This window comes from Lagopus leucura, unplaced genomic scaffold (genome assembly GCF_019238085.1).
Source record: "Lagopus leucura isolate 7727_CA_CO unplaced genomic scaffold, USGS_WTPT01 Super-Scaffold_100157, whole genome shotgun sequence".
Classification (NCBI taxonomy): domain Eukaryota; kingdom Metazoa; phylum Chordata; class Aves; order Galliformes; family Phasianidae; genus Lagopus; species Lagopus leucura.
The window spans coordinates 34,609,781-34,623,362 of NW_024962334.1; the positions used below are offsets into that span (position 1 = coordinate 34,609,781).

At 42.1% G+C, this 13,582-nt stretch overlaps 1 protein-coding gene across 1 annotated transcript in view; it reads left to right on the forward strand.

Annotated features, from left to right (window-relative positions):
* The window catches only part of GPR158 (G protein-coupled receptor 158), a 175,340-nt gene that overhangs the window by 146,469 nt on the left and 15,289 nt on the right, over positions 1 to 13,582 (forward strand). The window contains exon 7 of the mRNA XM_042888777.1: positions 8,612 to 8,850. Coding sequence (XP_042744711.1) covers positions 8,612 to 8,850 — 239 coding nt within the window. The remainder of the gene's footprint in view (positions 1 to 8,611; positions 8,851 to 13,582) is intronic.

Consider the following 13,582-nt stretch of genomic DNA (forward strand, 5'->3'; position numbering starts at 1 on the left):
TACAGAATGAGTTTATTTTAAAAAATATTTCTCTTGAATCTCCTCCAGCAATACAGTTAGACCCACTGTCAGCTCCAGCCCTGAGCTGCATGCACCTTTTCTACAGGAATCTTTCGCAAAAAGGCAAAAGGAAAACTTTAACCAGCCAAGGTGACTGATTTTTTTTCTTTAATGGAAAAAAAAAACAACCAAGGCAACTAGTTAAATAAGACTGGAAAAAGTATATCTACTGTATTTAGCTTAAAAGGAAGGAGATATTTTGGTTTTGTGGCCACCTTCAAAATGTGGGAAAGGTACTGTGTTTTCTAAATTCAGCTTACCGTTCTCGGATCAGAAGTACAGTGCTTGCCAGTGAAATAGTAAAACAGAAAGGAAAGAAGATCTTTATGGAACAAGGTATATAACCTTCCTCAAATTAACTTTGGTCTGGATTTGGATTTTATCCATAGCAAGACTTTGCTATTCGTAGTGCGCCATTTTGAGAAGCTTTGGCATAAGGTTTTGACCAGCTATCTTACTGTTGATCACTAGAAAACGGCTCTGACATTCAGAAAGATTGCTACAATTGTCTGTGAATGTTTTCAGCAGGGGAGAATGCCTTTGTGGAGCAGCACTAACAAGGCGGAGGATTTGTCCTCCCCACTGCTTTAACTCATCAGCCCTTATTAAAGGAAACGTTGTGGGGCAGACCAGGAGGGGAGCTGGCTTTGTAAGTTTAACTCCACAGCATTCTGTGAAGCAAACTTTGTAATTAAAGTCCTGAAAATGTGTTGACCTGTTGTAGGAGAGGATTGCCTACCGGCAGTGCTTAAATCTATTTTCACACTGTAAGCTTCCTGAAAAATAGTAAGCTTGATCTTTTGTGTGGCCTATTCTGAAAGTCTTTGATAGGGGTAAGGTACTGAATGGCTTTAAGATTTACTGAAAGTTAGTAATCACCTGATGATTTTTTAAGCAGCAAATTAGCTTATCCAGAGCTTGTATAGCCTGAAGAATTTACAATCTTCAGACTGAAGTCTAGCTGCAGGAGCTTTAACAATCAATGAATTCAGATTTCTGTCCCCAAATCACCTCCAATTTGAATGAAGTGCTCAGCAAGATTGGTTTGCTTGTGGAGAAAAGCATTGGAGGAGCTGACCTCATTTTTAGCAAGAGAGGGATGTAATTATTTAGCGTAGTATTGAAATGGTTATGTTAACCATTTCATTATGGATTTAAGAAAAGGTAGCGTTATGCCTATCCTAGTGCCACGGGAATTTCAGAAATTTAGGAATCTCCCACCAGATTCTGTGTTTGTGAGCTACTGACTTTAGTGCCCAAAAGTAACAGCTGGCATAATAGCTGGCAGACGGGAGGCAGCTATGTCAGACACAGGCTTGTGTCTGCGGTCAGACTGAAGGCACTTTGCAAGGCACCAAGCCTGGTCACCATCACAATGACGTGACCATCAACAGGAGCTCTGCACAGGCCAGGCTTGGCCCATACGCCAGGTGCTTTACTGGCACTCCATAGTTCTGCTAATCTCAGCAGGATTCAAGAAGGCATTAGTGCAGTAAATTTATTAGAAGAGATAATTAGCACAAAGCAGATGAGGATTTCATAAAGAAAGAGACTTGGTCTGCATCACCAAGGCCTAGTTATGTGACATGGCAAGGCCCCAGCTGAGCCTTCTTGTTTCCCAGCTCCTCTCTAGTTGGAGCATCCATTGGCACACTGCCAGGATGGGTAAATCCAGTTGAGGAATTGTCACATCTGATGAGACCCATCTGGAGAGTATGGTGATGTGAACAAAAACCCTTCAAAAAGCAACACACACGCACGGCTCGATGACTGGCAGCCAAACAGAACGGATGCATGCAGCTAGGCAATGAGCTGTGGAGTGGACAGGCTCAGGGGAAAGGCGAGGCCAAGCTGATTTGCCAAAGGACTTTAGCTCCTGTCCTTGGGATCAGCTGCACACAGAAAGCCCTTTGATCTGTATTCCACTAGGAGATTGAGCTTTTCTCAGGTGAGAGATAAAAGAAGAAAACAAAGCACGTGTATGGCATGAAAAATGATAGAATCTAAGCTACATTTAAAGAAACAACAGATCATTCAGATTGCTCATTCCAGGCTTGCCCACAGATTGACAGAAAGAATCTACTTCAAGTCAATATATTTTTATTAAAGCAAGTTGTGTTTTTTAGAATCTTTCCATGCTATTAAAAATGCATGATACTGAGAGGCCAGTGCTACTCATGGGAATGAGTGAGTGGTTCTGATTGTAGTGAGAAACTCTTGGATTATTTTCGCCTTCTAATAACCTGAGCCTTCCCTTGAGCTATTCATGAATTCCCTCCCAAATTTCTGAACTTCCTCAGTTTGGTCAAACTGTTGGAAATTAGAACAGCCCACTTTGTTCCTTACATGTTGATGCAGAGCTAGGGCTTTCATCAAAGCACTGGAGAACTACCTTTACAACATTTCAGTGTCATATAATGCATTTTGTCCAGTCTTCCTTCATGCAGTATGAGTATTCATATTTTTAAAGGCATGGTGCAATACAGGTAAAATTTAATCTAGGAAAGTACTGAACTATCATTGTCTTGACCTGCGTGTCTTTGCTTATGAATGATAGCTTTTAACATATACCAAAATAAAATAGATTTTAACTCATCTTCACAGCCTAGATTTCTAGCCATACATCCGAGGTATTTTTATAGTACGTTATCTTCCTGTAATAGAAGAAGAAGAAAAAAAACTTCAAAACTCTGCAGAAAGTATGAATTAAACTATACCTTCAAAATGGCAATTTTGAAAGTAAATATAATTTGTTAGAATATCACTGTTTCCCAATCATTCAATACCCAAAGCTACTGCTCAGTCATTTGTTAGTGTACCATCAGGATATCCTCAAATATTTATTAACCATATAGGATGGGAACTCTGTGAAGTATTCATGCGTTCAAGGAATTACTAAACTTCGTTTCCTAATTGTTGTACCTTTTACTGGCCAGGCTGTGATGTATATGATGCAGGTCTTAACCTAGGTTTGCTGAGATTGTAAATGATCAGATTCAGTAAAGCAAAAAAATTATTCTGATTTCATTGAGTGAATTTTATTCATCTTATTCTGTGCTGGACTTCAGGCCTATTTTGTTATAAAGTTTTATGGAATCACATGGGAAGCAGTCAGTGAGTGATTTGGAGACTTTCAGCCAAGGTATGGTGTAGAAAGCTGCTCATTTCTATCAGTTGGATTTCATTCTTTAGAGCGTAGAGGCAGTAACTGGTGGTATGAATGCATCTAACTTGGGTCTTCAGTGTCAATGCTCTTTCTTTAGGCATCTTTCCTGGTGCATAGATAAAGTCTGCACTCAGTATATGTGTGTGTGCATATGTGTCAAATGTGAGATGTGAGCTCTCTTTTTGCAAGATACTGTATGTGGGCCATAGGTACCTCTTCACTGCTTTCAGTAGAATCACATTGGTATACCAGTTCTAAGTAACTAATCTCATGTTCACTGTTACTCCTGAAAAAGCAGATAAGACTTAATCCTTCCCCTATAGGAAGTCAATATAATTCATAAGAGCTCTTGACCCCTTATCTTTCTGATGTAGCTTTCATATCACAATAAAAATCATCAGTGTGGAACAGAACAGTTTGACAGGATGACTCAGTAAAGCCACAAAATGACAGATGCTAGAAATAAAAAGCAAACAACCCATGCCAGGTCATTGCTGTCAAAGCTGGATCCTTCACTTGTTGTGCCTACTGCATATGCAGCTAATAGTTTGGGAGCCATGCTTCCTGTTCCCAGGGCAGATTATTGAAATTGCTACATGAAAATTTAGTATGATCTTACTTATTTTCTAAGATTATGAGTTCCATTTAAAGATACAACTTGTACAGCAGCAGCCATGGCTTTGCTTGCAGTTCCCAGACTGATAATCCCAGCCAGCCTTGACAGCAGCAGACTCCTCACCTCCACTTCACATCAGTATTTCTTCTGTCTGCTGGGCTGCCCTGCGCTTTCAGCTCTCCAACCAAGTTTGCAACCAAGTCCTCACCTTGTCTATCTATGTGGATCTGGGGCAAAAAAAAAAAAAAAAAAAAGCAAAATACAACAGACCTTTAGGCCAAATAGCTTATTTCCTCAGACTTGGTGGTGAAGGCAGCGAAGTTGGGAGTTATCTGCTTTGTGGTCTGTGGATGTTTCACTCATGAGTCCTTTGTTTACTCTGTTAAAAGGATAGCTATTACAAACCAGCTTTAATGCTGTCTGTAGATCAGATCTTTGCTTGAAGGCAGCTTATAGTGTCTTCCAACAAAGCAGGTAGAGCACATCATGGTGTCTGATATGCCTGTAAAAAGAGCTGGAAATGTTTCACTGAAAATGGTGGTTGGATTATCCAAGAACAGTGCATAAAAGTGCACTGCATATGCTGAATGTTTTTAGCTGGGTTTCCTCTTCTGCCTTAGATCAGAGGCTGTACCTCTCAAACAGTTCTCTAAGCTTCTCACTACTTGGCATTTTGGGGGCAGACAGGACAGGAGAAGGAGTTTTTTTCAGCAGGTATTCCTTTACTTGATGTTTGTATTTAAACATTAATTTGTTCCAAAGTTTGAATCCCAGAATGCATTTATATTCATAAATTAAGTAGCATAGGAGAATGTTACCTGGGTGCTGTAACTCCATCATCTGTCCTGCTGAATTGTTCCAGCAGTACCTGGCCTGCCCATGGCCCTGCTAAACCAGCTTGGTTTTCTAGTGTGATTCAGGAGCTGGTACAGGCTGCTGCAGTGGGCAGACTGCGTGCAGTCACCCTGAGCTGAGGGGTAATGGTAAGGATGTGGGCTGTTTTCTGCCTGCATCAGTGCTAGGGACAAATCAGAGCGTAGTTAATTTTTAAAATAGTTTTTAATTTTTTAAAAAATATATATTATAAATATCTATTTATATTCTAGTACTTCTCATGTCCCTGAGCCCCCGCACCCCCAAACCTCTAGGTGGAGACTGGGGTGGTAAATCCCCCCCCACTGTGAGGACAGAGCAGGTCTGAGATCGCCTCATGAGACTGAATGTGTATAATTCTATGGGGCCGGATGGCGTGCATCCCAGGTTCTGAAGGAGCTGGCTGAGGTTGCCGAGCCGCTCTCCATCATATTTGAAATGTCATGGCTGTCAGTTGAGGTCCCGGATGACTGGAGGAAGGGTCACATCACTCCCATTTACAAGAAAGGGAGCAAGGAGGACCCCGGGAACTAGAGGCCGGTGAGTCTCACCTCTGTGCCAGGGAAGAGCGTGGAACAGATCCTCCTGGATGACATGCTTGATCACATGAGGAATGGGCGTATGATCTGAGACAGCCAGCATGACTTCACCAGGGGGAGGTCATGCTTGACCAACCTGGTGGCCTTCTATGATGGAGTGACAGCATTGGTGGACAAGGGAAAGGCGACTGATCTCATTTACCTGGATTGAGCATGGCCTTTGACATGGTCCCCCACCACATCCTCATCTCCAAATTGGAGGGATGTGGATTTGATAGGTGGACCACTCGATAGATAAGAAAATGGTTGAAGGGCTGCAGACAGAAGGTGGTCATCAATGGCTCTATGTCCAGGTGGAGGCCGTATCAAGTGGCGTCCCCCAGGGGTCTGTCTTGGGACTGGTGCTCTTTAACATCTTTATCAATGACATCGATGATGGAATTGAGTGCACCCTCTGCAAGTTTGCTGACGACACCAAGCTGAGTGGTGCGGTTGACGCAGTAGAAGGAAGGGATGCCATTCAGAGGGACCTCCGCAGGCTAGAAAGGTGGACCCAGGTGAACCTGATGGGGTTCAATATGGCAAAATGCAGAGTTTTGCACTTGGGCCGGAGGAATCCCAGGCATCCATACAGGCTGGAAGGAGCGGTCCTTGAGAGCAGCCCTGCAGAGAAGGACCTGTGGGTCCTGATGGATGAAAAACTTAACATGAGCCAACAGTGTGCCCTTGCGGCTCGGAAAGCAAATGGTATCCTGAGCTCCATCAGAAGAGGGGTGGCCAGCAGGGACAGGGAGGTGATTGTCCCCCTCTACTCAGCTCTTGTGAGGCCCCATCTGGAGCACTGCGTCCAGGTCTGGAGCCCACGTACAAGAAAGACAGGGAGCTGTTGGAGAGGGTCCAGAGGAGAAGATGATCTGGGGACTGGAGCACCTTATGAAGACAGGCTGAGGGAGCTGGGCTTGTTCAGGCTGGAGAAAAGAAGGCTGTGGTGTGCAGCCTTTCGGTACCTAAAGGGAGCCTACAAAGAGGAGGGGAATCAACTCTTTGAAAGGGTTGACAATTGCAGACCAAGGGGAAATGGTTTTAAGTTTAAGCATGGTTTAAGTTTTGTTAATGGTTTAAGTTTAATTATGGTTTAAGTTTTAAGTATTGGGAATAGGAGAACGGTTGGACTGGATGATCTTTTAGGTCTTTTCCAACCTTGGTGATTCTACGATTCTATGATTCTAATTTGAGGGAGGGAAGATTTAGGTTGGATGTCAGGGGGAAATTCTTTACGGAGAGAGTGGTGAGGTACTGGCACAGGCTGCCCAGAGAGGTTGTGGATGCTCTGTCCCTGGAAGTGTTCAAGGCCAGACTGGATGGGGCCCTGGCAGCCTGGTCTATTATTAAAGGGGGAGGTTGGTGGCCCTGCATGTGGCAGAGGGGTTGGAGATTCATGATCCTTGAGGTCCCTTCCAACCCTGGCCATTCTGTGATTCTGTAATACAAATATAGCCTATAAACTCCGTGTCTTACCTCCTTATGAGAAGTCTCTCTCATTTGCTCAATGGCTTTTTCAACCCAATTTATGGATATAGAGTAGTCCAAAAAAAAAAAAAAAAGTGGGGGGAGGGGGATTTAAGTATTGTCTATTGAGAATTCAGAGCAGACATTTGAACTAATAACTGTCCATTTTTCTGATGGAGAACATCATCAGAGAATACGTTTCCTAGGCAGTTTGGTCTCATATTGCTGCAGAGTAGTTTTTATGGTGAACTCAGATGGTGTCTGAGTCAGAGGTACAGGAAGGAAAATGATGCTCAAGCACAGCTTGCCCCTGATAGGAGCTCCTGGGGACATGTCTCTGCCCTGATACACATCGGTGATACATGGTCATTAATGCACTGAGGAGAATGAAGCTGTGCACCTGCTTGTGGTGAAAGGGGAGCAGTGTGCATTTGGGTTAAAATCACCATGGGAAGATGAGGGAATTACTGCTCTGGACCTCAGATTCTGGTGAAGCCCTTTTAGTCAAATGGCAAACTCTAGCTGTAAAAAGTTCTTGACATTTCATTTCAAAAAGAGTCTGTATTTCTCCTTCCAAGAAGCTGAGTATTGGTCAGTGTTTACAATGTGGAGGAAAGCCTTTGTTCATATTAAGCTCTGGTGCTCTAAAAAAGGAGGATTTACTGACACTGCCTGGAACAACGGTGCTGTAGCTGATGAAGGAAGTGAGAAACTGCCTTGCATCTGTGGAATTTCCTGCCTATCCTTCCTGAAGGCTTTGGGAAGCTGCTTCAGACATAAAGCACTTAGCATCTGTAAAGGGAGAGGAGAACATCTATCAAACACGGAAAGATCAAAAACTGTGACTCCCTATGGAGTGACTGTTGGGAGGGAAACAGCTGAATAATGTTGAACACATTCAGCTGTCTGACTTCACCCAACGCACAGTGTGAAGGCTGTGTTTGTAGTCAAAGGATGAATCATTTTTATGGATAGGGAAAAGATTTTGCGCTTTTGCCTTAAAAGGTTCTACACTATTATTTGTTTGAGAGGTAATGCCACTTGCTTTTGCCTCCTTTGAGACATAAATATTAGTCCAGAGTGTGATTTTTTTTTTCTTTTTTTTTCCTGGCCTGTCCATGAGATGACTTGGGAGGTGGTTTAGGTGCTTGGTACGCTGTAAATGTTGGAGATCTGGCATGGGCTTTTATAAACTCAATTATCTTAAAAAAAAATCAAGTTCCTTAAACCTCAGTGATAATTAGTCCCATATGAATATTCAGTGCCTATGCTCATGCTTCGGAATCCAGAGCTACAGTGGTTTTGAGTACAAAATAATTGAGGAAGTCCAACCCTTCATCTTGAAAGTACCTTTTATGATTACTTCTACAAGGAGCAGACTGTTGCCTCAGAATCAGCAAGCTCTATGGGAAGAATATCCAATGGGGGAACAGCCTGACTGGGGTTGAGCTGACAGACAGCATTGTAATGAAATAAAATCTTGCACACATGGTTGCTGTTTTGTGGATGTGACCTTCTCTTTTCTGAAGACACAAGTCTTCCACTGGGAGCTGAAAGGTACAAAACAGCCTGACAACACAGCATGTCAGTACGTGTCCCTACCATAAGTATAGCTTGTGTTTCCTATTAGTGCTGTGTAGCACTCTCTGGGCAGCAATCAGCTCCATTTAAATAAGATGAATATGAAAGTAATAATGTTTCAGATTTTACTCTTGTGCATGCTGTCAAGGGATGGAATGTTGATTTTTAATTTTTTTTTAAATAGCCTAACAGTGAAATAAAGTGAAAATGTAATTCCTACAACATGGTTAGTGCTCTTTTTAATTCTACCCTCTCCGAATTTTTTAGGGTTTTGAAGGTATTCCTGTCCAGAACTGCTCAGCGTATTCCATATATGACAGGTGGGCGAGTGATGAGGATGCTGGCTGTAATTCTCCTGGTAGTGTTTTGGTTTCTTGTTGGCTGGACTTCTGCAATAACCCAAAATTTGGAGAGAAACATTCCTCTAATTGGCCAAGGGCAAACATCTGACCACCTGATCTTCAATATGTGCCTCATGGACCGCTGGGATTACATGATGGCTGTTGGTATGTTCATTTTCTAGTCTTTCTTCTAATGTTTAAAATAAGGCTTAGTTGCTTTTTCTTTACATTTCTTTTCCTTTTAGAATATCTTAGAGCTTTATCAGGCTGCATAACATCATTAGAAAAGCATGTAAGAGAATGAAATGTTGGTTTATATGTTTTTAAATGGCCTGAGAAGTAAAACAACTAAAATATACTGAGAATTTTATGACTTTCAAAGGTTTGTAACTAAGATGACAGTAACAAGGTGATTGGTTCTCCAGAAATGTTTTTTTTTTTCTTATTGATGAATGTATCTAACTAGTACAGTGAGAAATTACAGTAGGAATAACTATGGTGGGCTTTGCATTTCTGCCCCACAGGACTGGATAGATCTGTTGTATGAGTAGGGAGAGAACTTGCAAGAACACTCTTTCATAGAAAACTGCACATACTTTAATATGAAAGCAATGGGAATAAGAAATGTATACCAAACTTTTCAACTTAACACATTTTCTAGATATTCTGTCAGTGCTTGGGATAGGCAGGAGCTAAAAAATGCCATGCTGCAGAGTTCAGTTCTGTCATACCAAGGAAAAAAATAACACATTTTTGTTTCCTTCATTTTATAACACACAGCGAGTTCCCTATGCCAGGGTGCAGTTATATGGTGAAAGGTTCTTCATCCCAATCACTGGACAACTTCAGTGCATCTGCACCTAGAGCCCTTGGTTCCAGTACAGCACAGGTGTGCCATCCGCACTGTCAAATACATAAACGTTTGAAATTTTAACTAAGTACTTAGCTTTCTGCCCTTTCCCTCCTTCCCCATGGACATGGTGTTGACAGAGACCTGCTCCTGAAAATAAAGGCAAGGTAATGGGCTGCACTTCACATGGGAGTGAAGGCAAGATGGATAGAAACAGCCAGTGGTATTTGGAGTATTTTCTCTGAGAGTGGTGTACAGAATGCCAATGCACTGTAACATAACATTTTAAAGGACAAACCAGTGCTTCCAGCTTCACCAAGAACTTTCCACAGCTCTAAGCTACTTGGTCCCCTCTAGTCCCTGTGCTGTGCTCTGCTCTTTCCTCCTTCGTGTAAGATCTCTCAGGTACAGTGTTCCTCATTTGTGGATATTCTCATGGGTAAACAAACAACATAGAAGTATAAACAAGTACTTCTTGAAATGTGTTGTATCTGGGTCCTTTTGGAAGGGTGTACTAAGAAAATAGAACTCTGTTTTGTCATAATACAACAGTAATATCACCAGAGATGATGTAAAATTAATAACAAATGAGAATTGAGTGTGGAATGTGATGTCATCTTCACTGATCCATTTTGGATGAAAATTTTACTGCGTTTCACAGTTGGTAATACAGGATAGGATTATTAAAACTTTGATGCCGGTAGTCATTGCATAATGGCAAACAAATGTGTTTATTCCATTCATCTTACAACTGTGGCAGTGAACTGAATAACAGCTCAGATTTTAATGGCTAAATATGACCCTTTTGATACTAAATGACGTGTTGGAAAAAGCGAAGATTGTTTTTTAAGACAAATTTACATCTAGAGGAGTTTTTAATGTTTTTTTTTTTTTCCTTTTCAAGATGCACTTAAGCATAGTAGAGACAAAGCTGACTCACAAGCCTAAATACAATTGGTTGTAATTTTGTTTGTTCTGGCCTTTTGCCTTTGCATTCAAACTACCTTGCAAACTTTTGTGCAAGTCTTCAGTAAACTATGGAGTCATGAGTGGTTTTGCACATGGGCCAGAGGAATCCCAGGCATCCATACAGGCTGGAAGTAGCGGTCCTTGAGAGCAGCCCTGCAGAGAAGGACCTGCGGGTCCTGATGGATGAAAAACTTAACATGAGCCAGCAGTGTGCCCTTGCGGCTCGGAAAGCAAATGGTATCCTGGGCTCCATCAGAAGAGGGGTGGCCAGCAGGGACAGGGAGGTGATTGTCCCCCTCTACTCTGCTCTTGTGAGGCCCCATCTGGAGCACTGCATCCAGGTCTGGAGCCCCCAGTGCAAGAAAGACAGGGAGCTGTTGGAGAGGGTCCAGAGGAGAGCCACAGAGATGATCAAAGGGCTGGAGCACCTCCCCAACGACGACAGGCTGAGGGAGTTGGGCTCGTTCAGGCTGGAGAAAAGAAGGCTGCGGGGTGACCTCATTGCAGCCTTTCAATACCTAAAGGGAGCCTAGAAACAGAAGGGGAATCAACTTTGAAAGGGTTGATAACAGCAGGACAAGGGGAAATGGTTTTTAGTTGCAGGAGGGAAGATTTAGGGGGAATGTCAGGGGGAAATTCTTTACGGAGAGAGCGGTGAGGTGCTGGAACAGGCTGCCCAGAGAGGTTGTGGATGCCCCGTCCATGGAGGTGTTCAAGGCCAGACTGGATGGGGCCCTGAGCAGCCTGGTCTATTATTAAAGGGGGAGGTTGGTGGCCCTGCATGTGGCAGGGGGTTGGAGATTCATGATCCTTGAGGTCCCTTCCAACCCTGGCCATTCTGTGATTCTGTGAGTGATACCAGGATTTGTACAGCTGTAAGCCTGTACTAACCTGTGTGTATATTTATCTATCTATGTGCACTTGAAGGTGTTTATTGTTAAGAGAGTCTGAAAAGCTTACAGCCAGGAGGACTTAGTTCCAAAACCAGATAATTGATATCAAAGAGCTGTCAGGAGAAATACGCATAATGCAGAATCCCTTTCATTCTTGCAGTTAACTTGCCTTCTGAAAGATTTTGTGCTGCAAATTATGTGATAGATTATGATATTTGATTTAACGTGGCAAAATGAAAATGCAGGATGATAATTTGTGAAAGAGTTGTTATTTCATTTGATTTAGCCAGGCACAGGACTTTATAGAAAGCTAGTGAATATTTTGTAATATATTCTGTCACCTGTAGCCAGTGCTCCAGTGCCTCACTGTTTTTCACTCTGCTGGCAATGTCTCACTGCAGTGTAGGGAGGGAATTTTCAAGGTCACAGATTAGCAAATTGAGAATTAACAAGGCTCTGTTAGAAAGTCACAATGAGATGAAGCCTTTATGCTACCAGAGATTACTGGAGTTAGGATTTATGAAGCATTTTCCATACTAATCATTCTACTTAGGCTCTATCTCCAGAGACTTTTATTGCAGTGAATGTTTTATAGTTACATTTTCATTAAGTTTGAGAGGGTGCTCTGCAAGAGAAGCAGGGACTTAGACATAAAGGTTGTCACCATTTTTAACACTGCCTTTTTACTCTGTGATATGCTGATGAGAGAAATTAGCCTTCAATAAATGCTTATCAGTGTAGTGTAATGTAAGTTAGTATGTATTTTCCTTGACGTTGGATACTTGTGGGTATTTTAATTGGTACTTTCCTAGATTCTTTAATTTCCTTTGTGTTTGTGCACCGCTGTCAGAGTTGTGGCATCTGTCTCCTAAGCAAGCCATGGCATGGATCAGAACCTGAGATTTTAGAAAAAGTTCTGAGGGCCTTGAAAGGCTCATCCTTTCTGTTATGGCTTGAATAAATCCTGTACCTCTACGTACCACAGCCTGATTTCTGATTTCAAATTAGAAAAAAATAGCTGAAAAACTTGCTCGTGGTGTCTCAAACTATTATTCTTTACATGGTCGGAAGAATCATCTAAGTGAAAGAGATGTGAGCACACTACTCAAAAAAAAACTTCCCACTGAAAGAAAAAGTAAGAAGTTTAATGTGCAGAACCCCTGGCAGGAGAGAAAGATAGGCAGAGAGGTAAACATGCATGTGCAAACACCAGTAAAAAGCAGATGTGAAATCTTGGTGCATGGAGGATCCTGTTGTTAGGGCCAGGGTTTTACCCAATGTGGATAGCATTTAAGCTCTTGTTTTTAAAAATCACCATGTGTACCCTGTGTCTGTGTTCTGGCATTTTACTTAAACTAGAAGTTAAAGGCAGGTTTTAAACAAATGCAGCTAGGTGTTTTTCCCAGCACAAGTGTGATTCCCAGCTGGCAGGAGCTGTGCTCCTCTGGCTCAGCTGCACTAATTGGGAGTTCAGGTTTGGGGTTCTGGATATCAAGGGAATTACAAACACACAACTCTGTCATAATTACTGAATGCCCTCAGCCAGGAAAAGGAACAAAGAAGAATACTGTGAAGAATATTATTAGTCTGCATTCCCAAAAGGGTTTCCTCCCAGTGTTCATTTGTTAATATTTAACCTATATAATCTTCGCATCTGAAGAGGATATGAATTGCCAGGACCGGCTCTGACAGATTGGGAATTAAGGGTTCCCTTAAAGTTCTGAGTCAGGGCATTGTGACACAGCCTCACAGAGACCCCTTATTAAGTTTTGTACAGGCCCTCAGCTGCATTCCATGAATGAGTGGTTATTATTTCTTTTTGTTACACCCATTTGATGTGTCCCTATGCCATATTTGGGGTACTTTGTTCAGAGTATTCCGTGAAAGAAGAATTGTTAATTTCCAAATGGGCATTCTTAAGCCACGTTCTCCTTAGCATGAATGTACAAAGATCAGTGCCAAAAATTGTCAACAAAAGCCATCTCTTGAGACATCTGGGAACTAATTCTTTTTGAGCAGTGTTTATAGCCTTCTCCATGTAGAAAGTCCAGCCAGAAGGTAATTGTTAGAATTCAACACCGACGAAATCTGGCTTCAGTTTTCATGTGAAAATAGTGATTGCTTGTGAAAAGCTTACTCTAAGTGATACAACCAGGACTGTCAAAAGTGTTTAGAGCAGAAATAA